This window comes from Ptychodera flava, chromosome 8 (assembly GCF_041260155.1).
Source record: "Ptychodera flava strain L36383 chromosome 8, AS_Pfla_20210202, whole genome shotgun sequence".
Classification (NCBI taxonomy): Eukaryota; Metazoa; Hemichordata; class Enteropneusta; family Ptychoderidae; genus Ptychodera; species Ptychodera flava.
The window spans coordinates 707639-735470 of record NC_091935.1 but is presented as its reverse complement, the minus strand read 5'-3'; the positions used below and the strand labels follow the sequence as shown (position 1 = coordinate 735470).

At 35.7% G+C, this 27832-nt stretch overlaps 1 protein-coding gene across 1 annotated transcript; it reads left to right on the top strand.

The window, feature by feature from the left end:
- The first annotated feature begins 55 nt into the window (after positions 1–55).
- On the top strand, positions 56–27439 carry LOC139138132 (spliceosome-associated protein CWC27 homolog). Its single transcript, XM_070706364.1, has 11 exons — positions 56–214; positions 1086–1295; positions 3076–3219; positions 3676–3774; positions 4368–4465; positions 5189–5338; positions 9378–9566; positions 16650–16753; positions 17394–17500; positions 23904–24037; positions 25763–27439. Exons 1-11 carry the CDS (start codon positions 173–175, stop codon positions 25923–25925), a joined length of 1440 nt encoding a protein of 479 aa, XP_070562465.1. The 5' UTR covers positions 56–172; the 3' UTR covers positions 25926–27439.
- The last annotated feature ends 393 nt before the right edge of the window (positions 27440–27832 follow it).

The window sequence follows — 27832 nt, the reverse complement described above, 5'->3', positions numbered from 1 at the left end:
GCAATTTCATTTCTCCGATCACCAAACGAAGCTAGAATGAGGATTCTGGCGCAATGGTTTATGGGTAAAGCGAAGAGATTCTGAATACGGTGTCCAAAATGGCTGCGCCCTGTGAGAAGTAGTTGCTGTCACATATTTCGTTGTTTGTGTATGTGAAGACTGAAAGGCCAATATGAGTAACATTTATATTCAAGAACCTCCAACAAACGGAAAGGTAGGAGACTGTTCGGTGTTGTGTGATCCCAACAAGCAAGTTGACATGCAAAGCAAACCACACTCTAGATCAATATTGTAACGTGCACTGTAAGTAACTCGAATCGAACCAACAGCATGAGGTGTGCATGGTTTCAAGCCTACAGCAACATGTGGCAGAGGTACGAGGGCACTCTTCCGCACATCGTGCAAATTATTAAATGTTAAAATATACAGCCTTACACATTCACGTCGAAAGTTCAGAGTTCCTAATGTAAACAGAAAAAATGATGCTTCAACGCAGATGGTTATTTATTTACATGTGTACCTAGATCGTGGATGCAAAATAAACCACCCCAGTGACGAGATTTGACCAGACATAACACACGAGCGTATATACATGAGCATAACTTGCGTATTCTTTTGTTGTGGAAATGTATTCTTTTGTATAATTATTTACATGTGAATTGATCAAATGAAAATCGGGGGAACCCCTTCCCCTGTGGAGTACCCTGCTTTACAAAACTGTAAAGTATGCCACAACTTCGGTACAGTCATGCCAGAGCTCTTTTGCGCAGTGCATAATGCAACAATTATATTTTTTTCTTTCCTTTCCTCAATTAGCGCTAAGTGTGCCTGCAGCTTGTCATACTGTTCTTCCAAGGCAACTTATATAGTAGATTTACTCAGTTTTCACTTATAAAACTGAAAAGCCTAAGTATTTAAAAAAATTGTTCTTACTGTGTGATACTTAATTTGAATATAAATATTCATCATATAAAATAATAGGCATTTTATTACAGAAAATCAAAAAGTGCAAACGTTAACAAAATTGCTAAAAATTACCACCAGATATTTTGACAGTTGATTTGTGTCTTGTGTTTTGATTTCAGGTTCTTTTGAAGACTACGGCTGGTGACATTGACATTGAACTATGGTCTAAAGAAACTCCAAAGGCATGCCGTAATTTTGTTCAGTTATGCATGGAAGGCTACTACAATGGGACAATATTTCACCGTGTTGTTCACAATTTTATCATCCAGGGAGGGGATCCCACAGGCACAGGTGAGGGTGGGGAGTCCATCTATGGAAAACCATTCAAGGTAAGTTACATCTGAAGTACAAAATACAGAAGTAATGACTTAGCCCTCGGTTAGACTGTCACACTCTTTTGTTGGCCATGAAGTGTGGCCTACTCCTGTCCTAATACAAAAATTTAGTGTTGGTGTGCTGAGAGAGATGGCATAGCAAGCAAGGCTCTGCATAAGCCTTGAAGCTGGCTTTGTCAGACCCTTTAGGCCAAACAAAAAAACTTCAGCTGTTCCGATAACCCGACCTACCCTATTTTTTACCTGCCAACCCTAAACTTTTTAGAGCTACGTAAACATGGGAGTAAAAAAAAAAAGAAAAAAAAATGTAAAATCGTGCGTTTGTTACTTGGCATTTGATTTTTGCTTGAATGAGGATGTCCTATATGTTCTTTTTCCTTCTCGACTGACACCAGTACTCGGTAAGATCAAAGCATTCTATGTTGGACATTTCTGAATTGAACTTTGGTAATTTCAGTTCCCAAGTTAAACAGCAAAGTTCAAAAAAGGTTCAAATGCATAAGACAGGAAGAAGGTAATTGGTAATGTAGTAGAGAGTAGTCTTGTGGCAGAAACCATGCTGAAGTAATTGCCTTTCAATTTTCAAATGAATCCAACTCAACAGACTAGTGAACACTGACGGAAGTGTAGAATAGACTATGCATGCATAGTAATTAAAACTTTGCTAGGGGATCACAATTGCTATAAGATGGTTTCACTGCATGACAAGTGATAGACTTGTTATTATCTATAGGCTGAGACACAGTCAAAAAGAAGCCTGTTGGATATATAGTGTCTGACTAGGCCACTGAATATGTTCAACCGAATCTGAATAATGGTTGGCTTGAATGCTGCTCAAAAAGTTTGCACTATTTATCACATATATATTTTGATTAAATTCTCTGTAACATGTACAAAGAAAGAAAAGGGTAATAAATTATGATTGATTGAACAGTGATGCAGTACATGCAGACTGGTACATGTACTTCTTCACACAAATACCAGCAATTAAGTAACTGAGTTTCCAAGCTGTTCCATGTTTGATGAGCCCTGCTCAATCAAGTAACTGAGTTTCCAAGCTGTTCTATGTTTGATGGGCCCTGCTCAATCAAGTAACTGAGTTTCCAAGCTGTTCTATGTTTGATGGGCCCTGCTCAATCAAGTAACTGAGTTTCCAAGCTGTTCTATGTTTGATGGGCCCTGCTCAATCAAGTAACTGAGTTTCCAAGCTGTTTCATGTGTGATAGGCACTGCTCAATCAATATAATAGTGAAGCAATGTATGGTAGATTGTGTTGTCTTTACCAATATTAGTCATGATTGGCCAATCATCAGTAATGGTTTTGCTTACGGATTTGTTTATTGTGGCAAGTAATTTTCCCATTTCCTCACATAATCTGTCAAGGCCTGAATTTTACACAGCATTACAGAATTGCTATGATCATATCTTGCCTGTAAGAAAATGCAGAACCGTTTATAAGGACTATGGTCTGGATGAGTCTTTAATTACAAAATTGACTTAGTTGCCATTTGATAATGTATATTTCTTAGTTTGACAGACTAAAAGGTACATCAATATACCTTTACAGTAATTTACAAGTATTGGTACATGTATCTAAAAAATGCACTTTTGTACTTTCGAAGTGTAGCATATTAAGTATGTGTATACTTTACTATTACAGAACAAGGATAATATGGACAGCAGAAAGAATATAACATCAACAAAATAAACAACGTAACGTGAAAAAAAAAACTAACCCCCGTTTTCGTCTGTTCATTTTTACTCACCATTTTAGGATGAATTCCATCAAAGACTTAGGTTCAATCGTCGAGGTATGGTTGGCATGGCGAATGCTGGCCCCAATGACAATGGCAGCCAGTTCTTTTTTACACTGGAAAGGTCTGATAATCTGAACAAAAAACACACATTGTTTGGAAAGGTAAGGTTAAAAAAGCAAGACAACTGTCATACCATGTGTACAATAGTATATTTCATTTCATGAACTCTACAAAGAGAGTGGAGGAAAACAGTTACGTAATTCTTCAGTTGATCTTGGAAAGTTAATTGTTAGATTTTCAGCAAATTGTTGTAGATTCCAGGCTTTTGTATTTCTTACTGTAATGATGGTGAAAAGGATTTGGCAAATTCCTTCACACAGGAAGATAGTACGGTAGGACACCCACCCACCAATCTACTCAACTCAAAAAGGAGTGTTGTTACCAATAATATCATAGCCTGCCAAGATGATGCATATAGTTGTAATTAAAAATGACAACCCATGTCTACTTGAGGTGACATCACAGCAGAAAATTTAGCTATGCAAATTGCATACGTTGACATGAATTTCAGTAATGACAGGAAGTGACTAACACAGCTGTATTGACTCTACATACAGGTTGTTGGAAATACTGTTTTTAACATGTTAAAACTGGCTGAAGTTGAGACAGATCCAGATGAAAGACCATTGGAACCACATAAGATCAAGTCTGTACAGGTAATGATAGAAAATAAAACACCTGTTATTTACCAATGAAGATCTTCCAAAAATATACAATGTTTGTATACATCGAAAAATAAATAATGACAATTAAATACTGTTTTTTAAAAATCACAGAAAATTCATGTGAGTGTTTTCTTTACAGTACAGAGGCTACTGCACTTAATATATATACATGTATTCTCAATTTTGTCCGTAAATTTTTAAGTTTTGCATGATAGGTTTGCATTAAGTTTCCAAATTTTTAGCTGCAATAGAGAGGCTGTTTTTGTATAGTACAATTCATACATGTATTGCATAAAGCTGTTTGTGTGGAACAATCATCGATGTTCAGTTTTCCCCGGGCTGTGACAAAGAACAGCTGTCCAGATGTCTGCACTTTTACTTTTTATGTTTGCAGATTTATTTGAAATTTATTAGTCAACTGTGTAACAAAGTTCTATAAACCCTTGTCTTGTAAGATTTCAAGAATACACAACAGAATTGCTTTGCTTTCAATGGCACACATGTATACCCTCTTTCAAAGGGCAAATATTTTGGTTTAATGTGTAAAGTGAATTTCAATACCTTTTAATTTCCCTTTTTTCAAGATTTTATCAAACCCGTTTGATGACATTATTCCAAGAGTTATTTCTAAGAAAGAAGACAAGAAAGACAAGAAACAAACAAGTAAATCTAAGGCCACCAAGTAAGTCGTCCCATGGACTAACCTTGAAGTTGTCATTAGCCTTGCCAGTCAACCACATGTAGTGTACAGTCATACAGAAAAGCCAGCTAAAACATTCATGGATCAGTTGTGTTGTGATGCTATTGAAACAGTCACTGTCAAAGGCTAACTGACCAAAGTCTGCTCAAAGACCATGTAGTACCATCAATGACAACCAAGTTAGTCAGTACATAAAGCTGGTTATGAAGTCTGCTACATAACTTCAGGAAATCAGTGTGCTTGCACCTGTAGTACTGTCTTAGCTGTCAAGTACAGTTATGCTGTTAGGGCTTCAAACAGTACAATGCAGTAACTCTGCCCTTGGCTTAGGTGACTTGCTTACCAATATCACCAAGTACTTCACTTTTCCCAGAATTAAAAAATTGTTTTTTCCTGTAGCAAGAAGTACTTTCAGCTTGATAATTGAAACTACATGTTTATGAGGTGATTGTATATTGTTTCCCAGGCAGGTTAATTCTACTTCAAATATCTTTGTTTTAGCGTTCTTTGATCAGATAGAACAATCTCTACTCCATTCTAGGCTGCATACCACACAGGTTTATGAGTGAAAGTATGTGAATCATCTAACTAGAGTCAACATATCAGATACTATACAGTCACCAGACCCTGTCATCTGTCTGTTTATCTCATGTATTTCACTCCTGGCTCTGATCTTATCATTTTTTATGGCATTTCTTCTTACAGGAATTTCAGCTTGCTGTCATTTGGAGAAGAAGCTGAAGAAGATGAAGAGGAATCAGTGGAAGTCAGCAAAGATTTGAAATCTAAAAGTAAGAGTGCTCATGACTTGACTGATGATCCAAGATTGAGTACTGTACCAGCTGTTCAAACCAGGTATGTAAAAACATTGTACAAACTGTTAAAACCAGGTATGTAAAACTAACCTGTTCAACCGTTCAAACCAGGTATGTAAAACTAAACTTTACCAGCTGTTCAAACCAGATATGTAAAACTAATCTGTATTCTGGTTCCCTGACCCATTTTCACGGGTAGAGGGCATGCGATAGGGTCAGGTACCGGGTAGCCATCTTGAACAGAATTTTGTTCAAGGTGGCGGAGGTTAGTCACCTGACAGAACATGCTACAACAAATATGGCTGCTACCATGAAAACGCCGGTCAAAATTCGACTGGATCAGAATTATGTTCGAACACTGGTATCGGAACCAAAACCATTGGCACACGAGACGGGAAACATAAACTGAAAGGATTAATCCAGAAGTACGGGGAAATAGAGGTGATTGAAGGCTGGCTGTGATATCGCAGCAGTACTTTTGGCGTGTATCGAACGCGCTAGGGTCATTGAGGTCATCGCCGACTGTGGCGTGACCCCAGTGACCCAAGCACGTTCGATACACGCCACAAGTACTGCTGCGATATCACAGCTAATTGAAAGCAAACTTTGTTAGAACTGTGAACGACGATTGATTTCGATGGATAGAATGGTGTCCGAATTTCTTGAAAAATGCCAGGCATCATGTCGACGTTCTAAAAGTATCAAGAGGTGTGCTAAATCACAGTGGCTAAATCATGGGGGTAAAAAGTCTTTCTTTCTACCTCCACGGCTTTGTGGTACAAACAAGAAGTTGGTGTCAAGTGAGCCTGAAAGTGCGAAACCCAAGAAACATGAGAAAAAGTTACAAGTGTTACTTTCATCCAATCACAGCTTGTTTTATTTTAACCCAATAGCGTCCATGTTTACATTTGCCGGTACCTGACCCTATATTTCCCCACGCCCTCTACCGGGGAAAATGGGTCAGGGAACCAGACTAACTAATCTGTACAACCGTTCAAACCAGGTATGTAAAACAAAATTCTTCCAGCATAGGTTTGCCCCAATACTCTTCACTAAAGGTAGAATGTGCCTTGGAGACAGATATTCAGACTCTGAAATTTTACAATACTTTTCCGATCTACCACTTGTGTGAGCTCATTTTTAGCTCACATTTGGTATACCAATGTGAGGTAATCGCATAAGCTGAATCAGTTCATATGCATGCCATGTGCATGTCTGTATGTCTGTATGTATGTATGTATGTATGTATGTATGTATGTATGTATGTATGTATGTATGTATGTATGTATGTCAGTCCGTCACGTCAAAAACAGCTAAACCGCAGCACTACTGTCTTAGTATTTGGTGTACAGGTGCACCTAGGGGTGGAGATGTGAATTTGTTCAAATGAACATGTCAGTGCCAAAAATATGCAAATGAGGGGAAAAAAGGAAAAAACCCTGCAAATTGCTAAAACTCTGTAACCGTTGGTCAGATTGGGTTGAAACTTGGTGTGCAGGTTCCTTTAGACATTCTAAAGTAGGTGTTTAAAATTTGGGATGAAATTTGCATGTTTCTATTTTTAGGGTAATTTTTTCAGTTTTTAGTAAAAAAATGTTTTTCTCTGAAACCACTCATCTGATTGCTTTGAAAGTTGGTATACATGTTCCTCAGGATGACCTCAGTCAAGTGTATACAAATTGAATTGAAATTTTAATATTTGTAATTTTGGGGCAATTTTCCAAATTTTTGGTCAAAAATATATTTATTTAAAAATTACTAATCTGATAGCTTTGATATTTGGTATACAGGTTCGTTCCTAAGGTTGACCAAAATCAGTTTAATGAATATCGTGAAGATATCTTGAATTTTGCTGAATTTTTTGGTGATTTTTCTCATTTAAAGTAAAAATTCTTTTTCTCTGAAACCAACAACCCAATTGCTCTTAAATTTGGATTGGATGTTTGCCAATGTGTTACCCTTCTAATTTGTTGAAATTGTGACAAAATAGGAAAAATTACTGTTTTGGGGCAATGTTTGTCAATTTTGGTCAAAAAATCTTTAAACAAAATAATTTCTTTTTAAAGCCCCTGGACAGACAGCTTTTATATTTGGTATACTGATGCTCAGAGATGACAATAGTTAGATATGTGGAAATTGTCCTGAAATATACAAATTTGTATTTTTAAGACAATTTTGTCATTTTTGGTCAAGAAAACTTGTTCTCAAAATTACTTGTCTGATAGCTTTGTAATTTGGTACAAAAGTCCAGAGGATGTTATTAGATAAATTTCTGCTCAAAGTGTTGGGAAACCCCCAAATTTTTATATTTTAGGTAATTTTCTTTTGTGACCTTAAATGACCTACACCAACCCAGGATATGTTGTGAGAGAGTTTTGAAGGCTGTGAACATAATTTTGTCATATTTAATATCAATTTGTAGTAAAATTTGATCCAGAAAACAAAGCTGAGGTAAATTTTTTCATTGTGAACCAATTTTTGCAACTTTTGCATGTGAGACACACAAGAACTGATGAGAAATTTGGATCCAGGATAATTCCAGATGTCGTAATCCCCCCCCCCCCCCACAGTGGAAGGCATTTCACTATCTGTAACTGATTTAAGTGTTGTTTACATTCGAATGATAGCACTCATAGCAGTAATTAAAACATCCCTAAGGTTGTAAATACATTTCCTGCCAGCTGGTCTTATGTAAGGGGTGGAACATTTGATATTCAGGAGGGGGTAGGGGATAGAAGATTGATGAGGTAGCGTTACTTTTTACCGGTCCCTTGTACATTTTTCCCTCTCTTTATTTTGTGTGGCTAATTTTTTTGTTGACATTTGCTTATGTATGTAGTATCTGCTTGTCCCATTGCTATAGAAGTTGATATGCATGTTCCTAAAGATGACCTCGAGTACCTAAGTTGCAGACCTTATTTGCTTTTGTCATTCTTGTTTTTCTGGTTTAAATATTTCTTGATTTAACCAATTCAAACCGAATGTGAGCACACTGTCCTTGACGGTATTTTTAAGTTCTTTGAGCAAGGAAGGGTGGCACTGTCCTAGCTATGTGAAAATAAAAAATTTAATTTTTCAGCATAGAGTTAACACAGGGATAGCGGCCATTTTGAATTTCAGATGTCAGCTAAATGTTTTGTAAGTTGTTTCTGTGGTACCAACATTTGCACAGTGACCCCAGAGTTTTAGTGTTGATTTTATAAGAGTATGGTAAAAGAGACATCTGAGAAAAAGTTTAAGTCTTTAAGTTTGAAGGCACATATTATGTTAATGGTTTCTTCGGCTTCACATTAGACAGAACCATTGCCTTGTGTTCAATGCGTGCAAAGGCAATCATTGTCTATATGCAGTGATTACATATTTTGTGAACACATGAAAAATTTCTGCTAACACAAATCATGATGTACAAATGTAATTGCTATAAGCTGAGCTGTGACAAGTGATCCTGTGCTGTTATCAGCATCTATGTAATTGCTATGAGTTGATTAGATTTATGACAAGTGATCCTGTGCTGTTATCAGCATCTATGTAATTGCTATGAGTTGATTAGATTTATGACAAGTGATCCTGTGCTGTTATCAGCATCTATGTAATTGCTATGAGTTGATTAGATTTATGACAAGTGATCCTGTGCTGTTATCAGCATCTATGTAATTGCTATGAGTTGATTAGATTTATGACAAGTGATCCTGTGCTGCTGGCAGTATCTATGTAATTGCTATGAGTTGATTAGATTTATGACAAGTGATCCTGTGCTGTTATCAGCATCTATGTAATTGCTGTGAGTTGATTAGATTTATGACAAGTGATCCTGTGCTGCTGGCAGTATCTACTCTTTAGCCAAACCTTTAATGTGATTGCAGATTTTGGAACTCATTATGTAACAGTTATATTACAGTAGAGAAGCCATTATGTAGTATAAATGACCAAAGCAATAAGGTACCAAGAGTCATAATAATTAAAAGTGGTTGTGGGATTCATACTGGTTTACTTGTTTTCAAAAATCATTAAAGAAGTTTTGAATTACAACAGCGCAAGAATCTACTGATGTACTGTAACTCATTTATCTTGTTTTCCAGTGAGCCACTTGCATCAGACGTCCAACCAAAACGACAGAGTGACGAAAGATCAGAGGAAGAAGATGACATGTCTGATGAAGAATACAATGAAAAGATGAAAGAAAAAATTAGAAAGAAATTGAAGAAGTCAGAAGATGAGAATGATGTAAAGAAGAAAGAAGTTGCAGAGGAAAAAAGTTTAAGTAGAAGGTAAAAACTGAAAGCTGAAATGAAAGCTAATGGATGATCAGTCCATCTTATCATTAACAGTGATGTAAAATTGCATCGTTTAGTGTTTCCTCTAGAGGACACGATTACATGTATCCCTGATGTAAACAGTCAAATGTCCCATTGTACAATGAGATCTTGAGATATTGATATGCGGAGTATTGATAGTGGCATTCCACACCCTGATGACATCTAATCAGTTTAACCCACTATCTGCTTAGCCACAGTACAATGATAAAACTAGCTTCCAATCTACAGATAGATAGATGTGCTAAAAGATGAAAGATTATTGCGGCTAGAATTTACCTCAAGAACACAACGCTGAATCTGAAGTTATAGTGTGAACGATTTGTGTAAGCTTCTAATATTTAATATTTACCAGGTGGAAAAGACTGAGAAACTGGAGATTAGCTTTAATGTGAAATTTAATCTATGCAAATACCTTAATTGCTAATATCTTGAAAATTCTTAGATTAATTTGCATAATAGAATTTCCATAATTTTATGGTTCCACCTCAATCATATTCAAATCCCCCTAATTTTCAAGCAAAAGGGACGCTGCCCCCAGTTAAAGGAAGCTAGAAAAAATCAATTTAGAAAACTGTTTATGTGCATGTACTATGTGTATTCAGGAAAGAGATTTTCACAGTTAGTCTGTGGGCCAAACCTTGAAAAAGGCTCTAGAAATAGCATTGAGTTGTCTATGGTCTTAGAAATACTTGGTATGAGCTTCAAATATTTGTTAATAGTGTGTGTACACGGAAAAAAAAATTTTTCCCAAAAATATGCGGTTACAAGTGAGATTTTTGACCAAAAAGTATGCTTTTTCGCATGTTTTTCCTGAAAGGAGGGAAATCCATTCAAGTGTGTGATCTTTGATATGTAATGATTTTTTTTCTGCATATTGTTTTCCAGATATCAACAAATAATTCTTTGGAATGTGAAATATTGACAAAAAAACTAATTTTTTACCAAAAACTTGAAATTTTGAATTTTTTTCCCCAAAAGTGCAGATATCAGCACAGGTGCATTTTCTTTAACTCAATCACCAATATTTTTACTGCAATATCTACTTTACTTACTGGCAATATAATCTTGATGACACAGTTTATCATTTTGTACTAAAAACTATTTATTTCTAGGTTTTTACCCCAAAATTAAGATACATGTGCCAATGCATTGTGTACTATGTAATTGAAAGATATATTTGAATGGTCTATTCAAAGTTGTCAGTAGGTAATTTTCTTTTCAGAACAGTATGTATGAACATGTATTTTTGACCAAAAATTGATTTTTCTTGCACAATTAGAAAAATTTACATGATCATGCCAATGCATTCTATGGTGATGCTTATTGAAGGATTTGCCCATACCCGGTAAACAAAATTAACAATGAGTTTTTTACTGTGCAAAATATATGAAATTTTCATTGCTTTCTCATATGAAGATTTATTTCCTCTTCACTTGCCAGATAATGACCGTAGAATTTCACCAGTGTACATTAATTGAAGATCATCTAAGACAGTAAAATTAATACTGAATGTGGTTTCATCTTTCAAACGCAATCTGTACGGTAAAATTAATATTACATGTGGTTTAATCTTTCAAACGCAATCTGTCAGTTCATTCACTGTCACTGTCAATGTCTGAAGCACTGTCATCTCCTTGTCCATTTTCCTCATCGTTCTGTGAGTTTGAACATGAAACACATTGACATAACTCTGTGCATAGCAGGTCCACTTCTCTACAAGAACATCTTGACGAGCATCCGGACTTCTTGCATTTACAGCTCACAAAGTTGATAACAGAATCTGGTGCAGTGGGAAGTGTCATCCACTGGATTGATACATTTGAGTCTTGCACTATCCATCCATGTCCATGTGGGCTTGGTGCATCCATTTTGGCTTGCAAACATCGCCTGTAGATTGCTGTTTGGTAGTTTGCACGCTGTGTATGCAATTTCAGACTATCTCTGTTAGGAGGGAGGGCACCATCATTTTGTGAACCAAGACGAAAGCAATTGTATCTTGCTTCATTTACATCACTGCACCCATTTTGGCCATACACATCACACACAAATGATTCTATTTGTGTAAACAATTCATCAGAAAGTGTCCATGCTGCCCCAAGTTGTTGGAATGTACTTGTATAGTTATCATTAGCCAGCAACATATTTGCCATCTTCTTCTTACCCTTGCCTTTGAAAGCACTTACACTGTCACAACCTGAGAATACATGAAGACCAACCAGAGCTTGTGCAGTTTCGTCTCCCAATGCCTCTACTACCTTGTTGATGTGTATTATCAGACCATTTTGCTGGTTTGATGTAATATCAGCTGGCTCTGTAATTGATGAGCACAACTCACAGCTAACATGAAGACATCTGTGTCAGGACTGCGAATGACAATGTTGTCTACATCCCCAGAGTGTGATGCGTGTTCAGCATGAAGTAATAGTCTTGTGTCAGCCTCTTCATGGTCACACTGCAATTCTGGTACTTCAGTTACATCCATGACACCATTTGCTGAACGCAATCTGTAGCAAAGCTCACCTTGGTAACATACATGGTGATACCCTGCAGGCACTCTGATTCATATTCTTTCCATGATTCAAACAGAAAGAGTAGCAGAGATTCCTTATTCTTACCAGACGCAAGGAAGACTGGTTCTGTCTGTGGCCTCTCAGCTAGGCGACTGATGCCGTATGTTGTGGGTTCGAATCCGATTGAAAACTATCCGTATTTTTAATTGCCTTGGCATGTTCAGGGATGGACGTGTGATGCGAATCTCATTGAAGGTACCAGTGGTGGCTCGACGTTTTCTTTCTGCATTCTTTATTAGTTAGTAAAGGGAAAGCAACTCCACACATCGTTCATATATTGGTGATTTGCGTTTAATGTATAGTAGTGTGTATTTTTTTGTTTCACTGTCTTGTTGTGCATAGAACCGATTAGGCACGGCTAGGTAGTAAAGGGAAAGCAACTCCACACATCGTTCATATTTGGGTTGTTTGCGTTTTATGTATGATATCGTGTATAATATAAGTGTGTATCCTGTTTGGCTGTTTCATGTAAATTCACATACCTAGACCTGACTATCTACAAAGGTCATCGGTACAAGTCACGTACAACAAAGAGAATATTCTCGACATCAAGACACACACAAAGCCAACAGATACATTCCAATTCTTACAAAGAAACTCATGCCATCCGGCAGCAACATTCAATGGTCTGATCAAAGGTGAAACATTACGATACATCAGAACATGCAACAACGAAACCGATTTTACACAGAAAGTCACACAATTTAGTGAAAAATTACAGGACCGACAATACAAGAAAGATGAAATAGAACGCATTATCAGAGAGACAAATCATAAAAAAAGAAAACAACTGCTTGAACAACAAAAAGAAAAAAATAACGCCACCAATAATACAATAGTCTTCATAACAACATACAGCCCGTACATAGAAACAACAAAAATCAAGCAAGCCCTGACAGAAAACTGGCATGAACTTGAAAAAGACGAAACACTAAAAAAACTGTTCCAAAACAACCAATAATCGCATACAGAAGGAACAGAAATATAGGCGACACACTTATAAGCGCCAGACTTCACAAAAACTACAATAGCTCAAACTCAGGTTCACAAGAACCTATACAAACACAACGAGATCAAACAGTAGATATTTTAGCTTCCTTATATGAACAACAAACTCAAATAAAAACAGTCAACCATTCAACACGTCTCACCGAACAAAACTGAATTTTAAGCGACTGATGAAAAAAAACTCTGTTTTCGAAACGTAGCGCCAAAGGATCGTAGTGTCACAGTAATCTCTCCGCCCCAACCCGGAGTAACACAAGACACGTAGATTACGGGTACGTCTCGCCATGGCTAAAACAACAATTTACATGAAACAGCCAAACAGGATACACACTTATATTATACACGATATCATACATAAAACGCAAACAACCCAAATATGAACGATGTGTTGAGTTGCTTTCCCTTGCTAACATCAGCTTGGACATCAACACGTTCTTGTGAATGGAAGTCCTGTGATAGGCCAGTACACCATGCCAGGAAATTAAAAAGTTTGGTGGGTACAATATCTCTACTTCTCTGGATTGTTAGATCTTCTGCCCGAGGAGGCCACTCTGCAACACCTTGAGCTTTCTCTAGAGTGGCATGAATATTCATCGCAGAGTGAATCATCTCAAGCATTTCATGCTGCTGACTGTTAGAGTGTGCTGTTAGTGACTGTGACTCTGCTTCATCTTCTTCGCTTTCAGAATCTGTATGAGTAATGTTCAGGATCCGGCCATCTGAATCTGATTCTTTGTGAGCCATTACCAGTTCACATTTGTGCATGTGTGGTCGAAGAAACTTGATTTTATCACCAAATCGTCGTTTGAGTCTCTTTTTTAAATACTCTTTTTTGTATTTTGATGCATCAATATCTTCAATGTCATTGATCATTTTAACGAAGATATTTCTCAACACGTTGATTGGAACAACTTCATTATTATCTATTAGTCTCCTCTGCACTACTTCATCACAAAATTTTTTGAAGGATGGTGCATACATGATACCACTTTCTTCCTCTGTTTTCTTCTGGTAAGAATAAGTGACACATCTGACATAACTTTGATAGCATGATTTGTGATACTTCACTTCAATACTGACCAAGTCTTGACCTCTCAACTGCAGTAGAAGTTTCTCGTCTTTCCTAAATTCGGCAGCTTTAAGTAATGTACGTCCGTCAGTTTCACAAGTGACAAGTCTTTCATTTGACCTCTTTCTTGAAATCGGGTCAACCCTTCGTTTCTCACCCTTGCATAATATACACATCGGTGGCAGTACGTGTATACTTCTCCGCTTGGCTGAAGAAGAATGGATCTTGAACTAGGGTTTGACCTTAAGTATCGTTTTACGGGAGACACTTGTTGTTCACTGTCATCATTCAGTTCCGTCGGTTCACTTGTGGCAAGCGTTTTACGTAGCTTACCTTTCTCTCTGCGTTTCTCTGCCTGTGCAAGCCGGCGTTTACTAGTGAAACGCTGATAGCATACAAGGTGATAGCCGGTCTTATCTCTTGCTTCAGGATCCAATTGCAGTGCAATTTCCTGCTCCAACCCATCGGAGCTTTTCCAAATCTTCGCGCATTCCATTAATTTCCCAAGAGCGGTCAGTAAAAGCCTTGAGAGTGCGTGTGTCACTGACGTGACACACGCACTCCCTACTTGTGGAGGTAGCCATTTTGGATTTGTATGTATCGGACTACGTGATTGGCTTATTGACAAATCCGCCAATGAAAACGCTTGTTGCTCACAAGCTTTAACATCGATGATGACCTTTGACACTTATTAGCATATATTATATATTTGTAACTTTTCCGCCTAATTTCACGAAACCGCACAAACTGAGTTAGTAAAACTATCGATTTTCTATTTCTTTATGGTGGGAACTCAACATTTCGGCTGACTGGGATTAAACTTGAGAGTTCAGAGAACTTTTTGAAACGATAGCCCGGGTCGGCCCACAGACTAAGTGAAGTAGTTGAGAAATATGGTGAGGATCTCAATTAATCTATGCTTGATCAAATGCATAGGTTGCATCTATGTGTTATCTGTGGCTTATAGTCGTGAGCAAAATTATAGCAATATTTACTGTCATACTAGCAACAGTGCCCTCTACAGTCATAACTCATGAACATTAAGAACCAAGGGTTTTTCCATCATAAACTTTTGTTTAAAACTTTAAATAAAATGAATAAATAAAGCAATTAATTACCTGTGGTTTGTTTTCAGGTAAATTGTGAGTAGTGATTGTAATTAGAATTGTTCTTATTATAAGTGAAAAGTCAAATTTAAACTATTCTTGTCATCTTATCTTCAATTTTGCTCAGTGATATTGCTATTTGCTTCTACATTCTTGTTTGTGATTTCTTTCTGTACCTATTCTGTATGGCCATTGAAACCCATGATTTTTTTGTCTAAAATTTTGTTATGTTTAGGGTTATTTTGCGTGTTTAGCATGGATTGGTTTTGCTGTGTTTTTTGAAAGATAGCTTGGGTTGAGAGATGAATGCATTTTTGTAGAGGCAAAGTTTCAAAAATGTCCAACCATGTTTTGATTTTTAAGCAGCCATTTCTTGACCAACTTTCTACATGTTATTGTTCAGGCTAGTATCAACACAGCTTCTGTACATCATTGTGTATGCATTGTTCTTATCAGCAAGGCACTTGATATCATGACATGTAGAAATTTATGTCACTAACTTAGACACTGTTAAGCTCAATGATTTAATTTATTGTTCCTTGACAATTGATTGATTTATAAACGTAATAATTTACAAATCATAAACTTTAATGTTCGCAATGGTAGGTAGAAGTAGTGTGTTATTTATATTAATGCTTATCATTAAAATATCAAAACCATATCAAAGGTCAAATCTCAAGAAGAATTAAGTGTGCCAGGTGCAGGACAAGTATTTAATCCTTCCAAGCAACGAGTTCTCTTGAAAAAACTGAGCTTGTAAGCCCATAAAAATGTATATTAAATGTATATTTTTACCATGGATCAATAATGAGCGGGAAAAATTGTTATGTCATAGAAAATGGTGTAGAGCCTCAAACAAACATCACAGACACTCTTTGCAAGATTGATGAAACAACTTTTGATCACACCAATTTCAACTGGAATCATTACAGTGTATGTACGAGGGAAGGAAAAAAGAAATTGAGAGGTTATGTAAATTGATCAATATCTAGGCTTTCAGATTATGTACACTTTAATGGGCTTACCAGCTCAGTTTTTGCTAAGAATTCATTGTTTAGAAGTTCCCATTACTTGTCCTGCGCCCTTCAAGTCAACTTCATAATTCTAACAAACTGGAAAGCAACCTACAGTAGCATAGATGGTGTGAAAACTGTATGTAGGCTATCAGGGTTGATGTCAATTGCTACTTTGTGAACAAGATATTGGAGTTTTATTATGATGAACAATGTCAGTGGTTTTACATTCAAATCTTTTCTTTTATCTTTCTCAAAACTATAAAAAGTGAGCAACTCAAAAAAGAATCTCGTCAGCTGAAGCGCGAAATGTTGGAAGCCAAGAAGAAAAAGGAACAAGAAGTCGAGAAAGAAACCAAAGATGATGAAGAAGGTAACTTGAAATTTCTTCCAGCCTGACATTTTATCTCCAGTGAGAAGTTTACAAACTGACCAAGCAGTGATCAAATTCCAAATGTCTTATCAGGAGTTGGCTTTGTAGTTCACTATTAATTTGAGCTCTCTCTGTTTACGTAGAATAGAGAGAAACAGGTAGAATTTGGAGTATTAATGTTAAGAGACTGAAACAGGAATTGATAATTCTGCCATCAAATATTTGCAATGAAAATTAAATCCCTTGTAAGTGATCCAAGAACAAATTGCAGGTGCAAAATAGCCCGTTGCCATCCTTCAGAAATGTTGATGAGTCTGCCAGTACTTCTGTTCTGACATATCACCATAACAAAGAAAGACGCTGCTTGATGGCCTGAATTAGAATATGTTACACCATAAATATTTGAATACCTGTACTTGTTGATCAATCAGCTCTCTCAGAGTAGGTTTCTTGTCAGACCCTACTGTGTTTTCACACCAACACATGAAATGGAACAGCATATTGATTGATAACAGACTATGACACAATACTCTTTTGTCTAAAAACAAAAAATAAACTGTCATCAGAAAATATTGAGAATTTTTATTAGTTCACTTTGATTAGATGATATTTAGGATTGTTATTTCTTCACTTTCATCAGAGGATGTTGAGGAGGGTAATGATGCTCTAGCAGTCTTCCGCAGAGAAAAAAAGAAATATGCAGAGAAAAAGAAACAGTTGTCAAAAGGCAGCAGTCGTGAAGTAGAGGTAAGCAAAATCAATGGTGCATTCTCTTTTCATGAACTCGATCGTAAATGTCAACAAACTTCTATTGCAATGATAGAAAGTTAATGCTGACAGTAATAAAATCTGTTTTGTGGGACATCTCAATTTGAAGCCAGCAGGTCATAGTTACTGTAGTAATCAAAACTTTCAAAATAGGCGATGAAGAGAGCATCATTTTGAAGATCATTATTAAGAATCATGTTCGTCCTCATTCTTGAATGACCTATATAGAGGTCAAGGTTTGTAACTTTTAGCTCCCATTTGCCATACATATATGGCAATTGGGAGGTTATATGGTTGAAAAAATCTGTATGTGAGATGTCTGTGTGTATGTATGAATGTATGTATGTACATGTATGGATGTCTGTCCGTCCAATGCAAAAACTCAAAAACGCCGCACATATTAAGCTGATTTTTGGTGTAGTGATGCCATATATGGTGTAGATGTGCCGTTGTTAAAATGAACTTTTTAGTCCCATAGATATGCAAATGAGGTAGAAAAAAAGGCGAAAATGGTCAAAAATCAATAACTCAGAAGCTACTCATTTGATCATTATTATATTTGGTTTTTACGTACCTTTGGCCCAACTCATTTAAACATATATGGTATAGATTTGATGTCAATATTTGATGCTTTCTATTTTTAGCTACTATAGACTATAGTCTATAGAAGCTATGGGATGGGTATCCGTCCGGCGTCCGTCGTCAGTCTGTATGTATGTATGTACCGTATGTATGTATGTATGTATGTCCGTTTGTGAGGCGTCCGTCCACTCAAATATCTTGAGAACCGCAGTACTTACTGATTTGATATTTGTTGTGTAGATGAAAAATATGATTTTGAGAAACTATTTTTTTTAATTTTTTGATATTGTTGAAAATAGGCATATTAATGCCAAAAAGGCGTTTTTGGTAAAAAATCTTCTTCTTCATAACCGCTGGTCAGACAGCTTTGTTATTTGGTATACAGGTCCCTAGGGACAACCCAACTTAGATTTGTTCAAATCGTGATGAAATATGCAAATCTGTATTTTTAAGGAATTTTTTTGTCATTTTTGATCAAAATTTGACTTACATTGTATGTAATTCTTGTACTGTATAAACCCTATCAATTCACCCAGAAAAAAATAATTAATATGATTTTAAATAATTGAATTAATTAGGAAATCATCAAAGCCAAAATAATTTTAGTGTAGAATTATCAGAAAGTTCAACTTTTTTTGACATTTCATAGTGAAATGCTTACCATCTTGGAGGATTAAAACATGTAAAGGCAACTTTCCTGAATCCCAGCTTTGACATATTCTGAACCGTCATTTATTGTGCCCTGTATGTTATCTACAAAAAATTGTTCAAAATAGTTTGTCATGATAGGATGGTCAAATAAATAGAGATAGAGAAAGTTTTAATTTCCATTTATGGTTGACTTGGTAAGGATAAAATGGGTGGTCAAATAAATAGAGATAGAGAAAGTTTTAATTTCCATTTATGGTTGACTTGGTAAGGATAAAATAAAATTACTTTTTGAGGAAAAAAATAGAGTGGTCAATTAAAAGAGTGGTCAAAGTGATAGGGTTTTTATGGTAAATCTGGGCTGTAATATTCCTCATGTGCTATTTATAGCAATTATGCAATCTGTGTAAACAGTGCAATGAAAGTGTTACATGATGCTTTTGATGACCTTGAACTTCTTAAGTTTCAAACATTTGTCTCTTCAGTGTGCTTTCTCTGAGTACGTACAGTCTCAACTTATTCAACAGAACTTACTTACAATGTTAATTTGAAAGTTAAAATGTGCTTGGTTAATAGGATGAAAATACTGATAAAAAGATAACCAGCTTTATATAATAAGATTCTTTATAACCTGACAGATATGCTGTTTTTTTATGACGAAAATCTTGATTTAAGCAAGTCTTGTTTACTTTAATTAGAATGTAATTAACTCTTATTTATTAGCTACTATAGACTAATATAGTCTATAGAAGCTATTGGGATGGGTATCTGTCCAGCGTGCACCGTCAGTATGTATGTATGTATGTATGTATGTATGTATGTATGTATGTATGTATGTATGTATGTATGTATGTATGTATGTATGTATGTATGTATGTCCGTTTGTGAGGTGTCCGTCCACTCAAATATCTTGAGAACTGCAGTATTTACTGATTTGATATTTGTTGTGTGGATAAAATATATGATTTTGAGAAACTCTTTTTATTAATTTTTGATATTGTTGAAAAAATGCAAATTAGCACCAAAAAAGGTGTTTTTGGTAAAAAATCTTCTCCTTCATAACCACTGGTCAGACAGCTTTGTTATTTGGTATACAGGTCCCCAGGGATAACCCAACTTAGATTTCTTAAAATTGTGATGAAATATGCAAATCTGTATTTTTACGGAATTTTTTTTTCCATTTTTGGTCAGGCCATCCTTTAATGAGCTATCAAAGATATCCACCTTTTTCATCAATACATGTGTCACAAAAGGTGGTTCTCTACATAACACAGCAGAGCTCTGTCAACTGTTGAGTCGCTTGTTTTTTCAAAACCGCTGGTCAGACAGTTTTAATATTTGGTTTACAGGTCCCTAGGATGACCTTAGTGAGATAATTTCATACAGTCAGGAAATACTTAATTTTGTATCCATGTCTATAGTAGCTTCAGGGACTTTGGCCTATGTTTAATGAATTTTTTCTTTCTTTTTTTGCCATTTTAGTAAAAAATCTTTTTCTCTTAAACCAATGGTTGGATCGCTTTAAAATTTGGCGTGCAGGTGCCTTGTGATAACTCAAAATAGAATTCATCAAAATTATGGCAAAATTTGCATATTTGTATTTTTGGGCAATTTTTGCCATTTTTGGTTAAAAAAATCTTCTTTGAAACTGTGTGTGCCATTACTTTCTAATTGGATGTGCAGGTTCCTAGGAGTGACCTGAAGATGACTCGGTGAACTCAAGGCAAAATTTGCAAATTTGTGGTACTTTTGCCATGCTTTCAAATTTGGTACACAGGTGAAATGTAGTAGGTCATTCATTCAAAGTCAAGTACTGCCTGTGTGAATGAGCAGATTATGATCGTGCTGTTCCAGGCTGAGGTGTTATTTATAGGAATGATGCAATGTTAGACGGTAATTGATGTTTTAACTGAATTTGACCTACATTGTTTGTAATTGTGTACTGTATAAACCCTATCAATTCACCCAGAAAAAAATAATTAATATGATTTTAAATAATTGAATTAATTAGGAAATCAACAAAGCCAAAATAATTTTAGTGTAGAATTATTAGAAAGTTCAACTTTTTGACAGTTCATAGTCAAATGCTTACCATCTTGGATGATTAAAACATGTAAAGACAACTTTCCTGAATCCCAACTTTGACATATTCTGTACATCATGTATTGTTCTCTGTATGTTATCTAAAAGAAATTACTCATAATAGTTTGTCATGATAGGTTTGTCAAATAAATAGAGATAGAGAAAGTTCCAATTTCCATTTATGGTCGACTTAGTAAGGATAAAATAAAATTACTTTTTGAGGAAAAAAATAGAGTGGTCAATTAAAAGAGTGGTCAAAGTGATAGGGTTTTTATGGTAAAGCTGGGCTATAAGATTCCTCATGTTCTATTTATAGCAATTATGCAATCTGTGTAAACAGTGCAATGAAAGTGTTACAGGATTCCTTATAATGCTTTTGATGACCTTGAACTTCTTAAGTTGCAAACATTTGTCTCTTCGGTGTGCTTTCTCAGAGTACCTACAGGCCCCACTTATTCAACAGAACTTACTTGCAATTTAATTTGAGAGTTAAAATGTGCTTTGTTAATAGGATGAAAATACTGATAGAGTACACTGCAAATAATCAGTGTTTTGCCCAGAGTGCGTTCTTGCGTCTTTTGACGCAAAATTAGCAACAATGTCCCGCAAAAATACCGGACATGGGTCACAGGGACGCACTAAAATCAGGGCTAGAATTGTAAGTCTAGCGTCCACAGACTGACTATTTTTTTAGCTACCAAATTACACACTTGATAGCCCGTACAGCTATTGCTTCTCTATTGAGACAATGAAACATTTAAAATTTAGTCTATTTTTTTCGTCACAATGTAAACACTATTGGAAAATCAGTTAGTCTGTTACAGTCTACGATTCATGGTATGAGCAAGGCGATGTGCGTCCATTGGGCCCTGCAGCCTTGGGGCCAAGGGCCACGTACGATCCCAATAACCAGACAATGATTTTGGAAGCGGAAGGCTTGTAAAAAGAACAACTAACTTTTCACAAAGCAAATTTTATTGACCACCAACTTGAAATGAAACGTTTACGTGTAATGCTGGTAGAGTGAAGTACGGAGAATCAATTTTTCAGTCATTATATACTAGCCCAGGCACATGGCATCTACGGAATTGACTGCCGGCATCTTCGTGGAAGACTCCTGTCTGGCTAACGAGCCGTGCGAGCGGACGATGGTGTACCGGTATTTGGTGTACTGAAAGCTCATGACTTCACCAAAAAATATCATCAACCCTTCAATTTTGTTGAAACACTATATCCCTGACTTTCAAAGTGGTAATTTGCCTTAAATTTCCCCAGAAGGAGTCTAATAAAACTCTCCGATCGTCTGCAAGCCAGCCCAGCGAAAGATCGAGGTCACAATTCTGAATTCCTTATATAGTCAAGACCCCCTAGCTCGATTGTAGCTGATCCTACCAAGAACCACCTAGCTTGTCAAAACAGCGTTATGGCAATGTGCTATTGCTATCATGAGGATCAAGGAGTTCTCTCAGATATTTGTGTTTTCAAACTATATTTTTGCAATTTTTAGGGAAAAGTGTCAGTCATTTGAGCAATTATAAAGAAGAAGAGAACTTTATAGCAGTAATGAAAAAAAAACAGGTTACAATGTGCATCAAACTATTGTCTTCAACCACTTCTAGTTCTGGAGTCATAAGTGTAATAAAACATCTTCTTTATTTCTGTTAAACACATGTAATGCAGTAACTGGCAAAAATCCCCGTAAAAGAAAAATGCGCATGAAATTGATTTTATCATGATGATGTCTTTTTTTTACAATTCAAAACTGTAAAATACGACCAGGTAAAATGACTTTGTCACAAACCATTATAGGAGACGTCCGGCAATCTTAATTTTACTATGAATGTATGTATTCATGATATCAAATTTTCGATGGAAAACAACAGCCCTAGATGTTTACAATACCTTTCTGCCTTGATGACTTAACTTTGCTTTGCGTTCTTCGCTCACACATTGACCCCTATTGTAACTCAGTGTCCCCCTATTTTAACAATCATGGGACACTGTGTCCCACCTTTACAATTCCTGGGCAAAACACTGGATAATCAGCTGAAGATTCTTTATAACCTGACAGATAATGCTGTCTTTTTTTTATGACTTAATCTCTATAAGCAAAGCATGTTTACTTTAATTAGAATGTAATCAACTCTTGTTTATATTAGTAGTATCAAGTTGAACAAGCTGATATTGATAGGTTGGTCGGCTGTTGGAGATTAAAAGTTGTAAAAATAAATGTATGTATGTATGCATGTCTATCTGTCTGTCCGTCTGTCTGTCTGTATGTATGTATGCATGTATGTAATAATAATAATAAACTTGTATGTATGTATGTATGTATGTATGTTAGTTAGTATGTGCGGATGTATGTCCGTCCACATTAAAAACTCCTAAACCGCAGCATCTACCATCTTAGTATTTGGTGGACAGGTGCACCCAGGGGTGGAGATGTGAATTTGTTGAAGTGAACATGTCAAAGTCAAAAATATGCAAATGAGGGAAAAAAAGGAAAAATCCTGCAAATTGCTAAAACTCTGTAACTACTGGCCAGATTTGGTTGAAACTTGGTATGCAGGCTCTTTATAGTGACTTAAGTTACATTTCTTCAAATTTCGGTGAAACTTGGAAAGTTGTATTTTTTCGGCGATTTTCCAGTTTTTGGTCAAAAAATCTTCTTTTCTGAAAGCGCTCATCCCATTGCATTGAAAACCTATATGTATGATCCTGGGGTTGGCCTCTGTCAGATTTGTTCAAAATGTTGTGAAATTTTCATATTTGTATTTTTGGGACAATTTTTTCCATTTTTTGTCAAAAAAAATTGTTTTCTCCCAAAGTATTTGTTGGATTGCTTTTAAACATGATAGTCTTGATCCAAGGGTTGTTTTCTGTCAGCTGGGTGCAAGTCATTATGAGATGGAGCATTTCATATTGCTAGGGTATAAGATTAATTTGGACCTGCAATGGAATTTTTTCAGTAATCAACCTGTAAGAATGGAATGTCATGTGTGTACTAGTACTTAGTATCTCTGTAAAATGGGAGCACACGTGTCATTGACACTATTTTTTTTATCTGCAGACATTAGCCATGCTGGCGAAATTTCAAAACCGACTTCAGTCTTTCCGCCAGTCAACAGAAGGTGAAGAAGAAAAGGAAGAAGAGGAAGAAGACGAAGCAGAGGATGATGAAAATGATATTCCTACTAGCAGCTGGTACGTAAATGATAAAACTACGTATGACCAAATATGGTGATTTACCGCTAGAATGTATGATATTAATTACAACCTTACCTATATGGAAGTGATTTTCCTAGTTTCTGTTTAAATATAATAATGCTCTCCATTGTAGATGCAAGCAATAATTGATCAAATGTGCATCTATTGCACCAAGTATGACATAAAAGTATTCAGTTATTCACAGTGTGTGATTGAATTTTAAACGTGCAAACAGAATGATAATAATAATAATATCAAATGTCCACATGTATGTCTTGAATCTGCAAATATACAACAACATCATTATATAAGACTATTGTCTGTCCATTTCATTGACTGATAAGAGTATTGTCTGTCCATTTCATTGATTGATAAGACTATGGTATATCCATTTCATTGATTGATAAGAGTATTGTCTGTCCATTTCATTGACTGATAAGAGTATTGTCTGTCCATTTCATTGATTGATAAGAGTATTGTCTGTCCATTTCATTGACTGATAAGAGTATTGTCTGTTCATTTCATCCATTGACAAGACTATTGTCTGTCATTTTCATTGATTGATAAGACTATTGTCTGTCCTTTTTATTGATTGATAAGACTTGTCTGTCCATTTCATTGATTGATAAGAGTATTTTCTGTCATTTCATTGATTGACAAGACTATTGTCTGTCATTTCATTGATTGACAAGACTATTGTCTGTCCTTTCATTGATTGATAAGACTGTTGTCTGTCCATTCATTGATTAATAAGACTGTTGTCTGTCCATTCCATTGACTGATAAGAGTATTTTCTGTTCATTTCATTGATTGACAAGACCATTGTCTGTCATTTTCATTGATTGATAAGACTTGTCTGTCCTTTCATTGATTGATAAGACTGTTGTCTGTCCATTTCATTGATTGATAAGACTATTGTCTGTCCTTTCATTGATTAATAAGACTGTTGTCTGTCCATTTCATTGATTGATAAGACTATTGTCTGTCCTTTCATTGATTAATAAGACTGTTGTCTGTCCATTTCATTGATTGATAAGACTATTGTTTGTTCATTTCATTGATTGATAAGACTGTTGTCTGTCCATTTCATTAACTGATAAGACTATTGTTTGTTCATTTCATTGATTAATAAGACTATTGTCTGTCCATTTCATTGATTGATAAGAGTATTGTCTGTCCATTTCATTGACTGATAAGAGTATTGTCTGTCCTTTCATTTATTAATAAGACTGTTGTCTGTCCATTTCATTGATTGATAAGAGTATTGTCTGTCCTTTCATTGATTGATAAGACTATTGTCTGTCCATTTCATTGATTGATAAGACTATTGTTTGTTCATTTCATTGATTGATAAGACTATTGTCTGTCCATGTCATTGATTAATAAGGACTATTGTCTGTCCTTTCATTGATTGATAAGACTATTGTTTGTTCATTTCATTGATTGATAAGACTATTGTCTGTCCTTTGCATTGATTGATAAGACTGTTGTCTGTCCTTTCATTGATTGATAAGACTGTTGTCTGTCCATTCATTGACTGATAAGACTATTGTCTGTCCAATTCATTGATTGATAAGACTATTGTCAAAAATCAGTGACTTTCAGAATTTTCTAGTAGGAAAGTCAGTCACCATTACTGTGGAGTAGATTAATGGTTTTAGAAAACATCTTGATTTTTCTTTTAATTTATTTTTTGTTTATAGTCATGAATGTTCATTTTAGGTTGAATCATCGCTTGCAATTTGAAAACCATGAAAGCAAAGTGAAGGATGCCAATATACAGGATGAGGACACGTTTGCCATCTTTGATCCAAGAAATCCAATCAATAAGAGGAGGAGAGAAGAGAGCAAAAGGATGAAGAAAGAAAAATCAGAAAGAAGATGATCAGAAATGGCAGATTTCATTGCTGACCTTTCACCTAGTGACCTGCTATGGCAAACAATGGGTCATTCCCTTGAAATAAACAGCATCTGGCTGATTTATGGACCAATTCATTGTCATCTTGTGACAACTGTGACCACAGCAGTTCGATATCCTACTGATAGTTTCTGTTGATTGCTGTATAAATGAAGATCCAAGGTTTGCTTCTGTATCTGTGGAACCAATATGGTGTCCATATACCGGTACATACAGATCACATGTTAATGGTGTGTACACCCTCCTGTAATCAGACTCTTGTCTATAAAATCCATCAACCTTATGTAGAATAGATTCATTACTGCAGGTGAAGTTGTCAAGCAAGTTGTTAGCTACAGAGAGTACTGTATGTAATGATTGTGCCTGGATGGAGTAACTTATAGAATTTCTGTACATAGTAGCTGTAAGTAGTGTTATATAGAGGTGATACAAAATGAAAAAGATAAAGTTTGGCATGGCGTTGACTTCTGTACAGTACTTACGTAATGTTATCTTTGGTAGGTAAAATGATGTAGCTGCAATTACGTCAATACTACCTGAAGTAGCTAGCCTCAAAAGTAGCAAACAAAAGCGCCATAAAATCAAGGTACATGAAGTACTGTATAATTTAGCTACCAAACCTTGGTACATGGGGTAGCTACCCATTAAAGTTGCTAGCAATATTAGAAAAGCTACAAAAAGCAAAAACTGTTCCAGCAATTCTCAGTACCTTAAATGCATGACTTTGCCACCAGAGTTAGTTATAAAAGTCTCCAGTGGTCAACCCTATTTCCAATGTGGTTGATATCTACACGTGAAACACAGAAGATTACAGAAGCAAAAGTGAAGTTTAAGGTTATGTAGGAATTTAATGTCAAAAATGCCTAAAAAGATGAACAGATGCATGAGTTTTGGTACTTTCATGAACTTTTTGCCGTGAAAACTATTAAGTTTACATAAAAAGTATTACTCAGATCACTCTATCAAACTCTTGCCATGGTGATAATTTGACTTTTTACCTACAATCCATTTCAATATCCTGTAGTTTTCTCTTTTAGCACATGACAAAATTTATTGAAGTGGCGAGAATTAGACGTGACTAGAAACTACAGTCATTGAAGTCATCAGAAATGGTGGGAGCACTGCAAGTACTTTGTACATTTGTTGCCATAAGAAAAGAGAAATACCAAAATGCCCTTATCATTTTGATAATGTGAAAGTCTATGTGATGGACTACAAGCATATGCAAATTTCAAAGCTCAAATTCAGCATTCCTTACAGATTTGAAGTTATCTTGTGATTGGCTGTCCAAGCTCTTATTATCCAATCAGAGTCAGTGATTCTATGCATTGACCAGTCAGTTTGGCTGATACTAATTTAATCTCAGTTTCTAGTTAAAAGCACTGCCAATCAATTTTTTGAACTGTATAGTAAGTAGAACTTTTATATCTTTCAAGACTTGCAATAATAAATATAAGGTGACAGGTTGTCAGATCACTTTAGATATGATGTGTAAGCTCCAATTGTTACTGTGAATAAGTCAAAACTTGTTTAGTTTCAAGTTGTTGTATGTATAGTGAATTTTGAGTAATTTCTTGTTTCTTCTGTATGTATCTCTTGTGACATCAGCTGTAGTGATTTGTAATTTCATGTTGTTGTTTCTGTGGGATTATACTAGTTTATGTCTATGAGTGAACACCCCTAATGCATTTTATTTGGTTTTGTGGGCTTTGATCATTCTTGTATGGTGTTAATATCAAGGCATACCAGTGTAAATAAGGCTGCGTGACCAAAGTCAATCATTTAGTCAACATGCATAAGAACCAAGTGGAATCCTTCAATGTAAAATTGTCAGTTTTCAATAATTGGTTTGGAATGTTTAAAAGAAAAATCTC

What these genes read in the sequence shown, in the direction of transcription:
- LOC139138132 (XM_070706364.1), top strand. Translation starts at nt 173, where the DNA reads ATGAGTAACATTTATATTCAAGAACCTCCAACAAACGGAAAG. An exon ending in AACACACATTGTTTGGAAAG is followed by an intron (nt 3,220 to 3,675) that starts GTAAGGTTAAAA and finishes CTCTACATACAG; the next exon opens with GTTGTTGGAAATACTGTTTT. An exon ending in AGTAAATCTAAGGCCACCAA is followed by an intron (nt 4,466 to 5,188) that starts GTAAGTCGTCCC and finishes TTCTTCTTACAG; the next exon opens with GAATTTCAGCTTGCTGTCAT.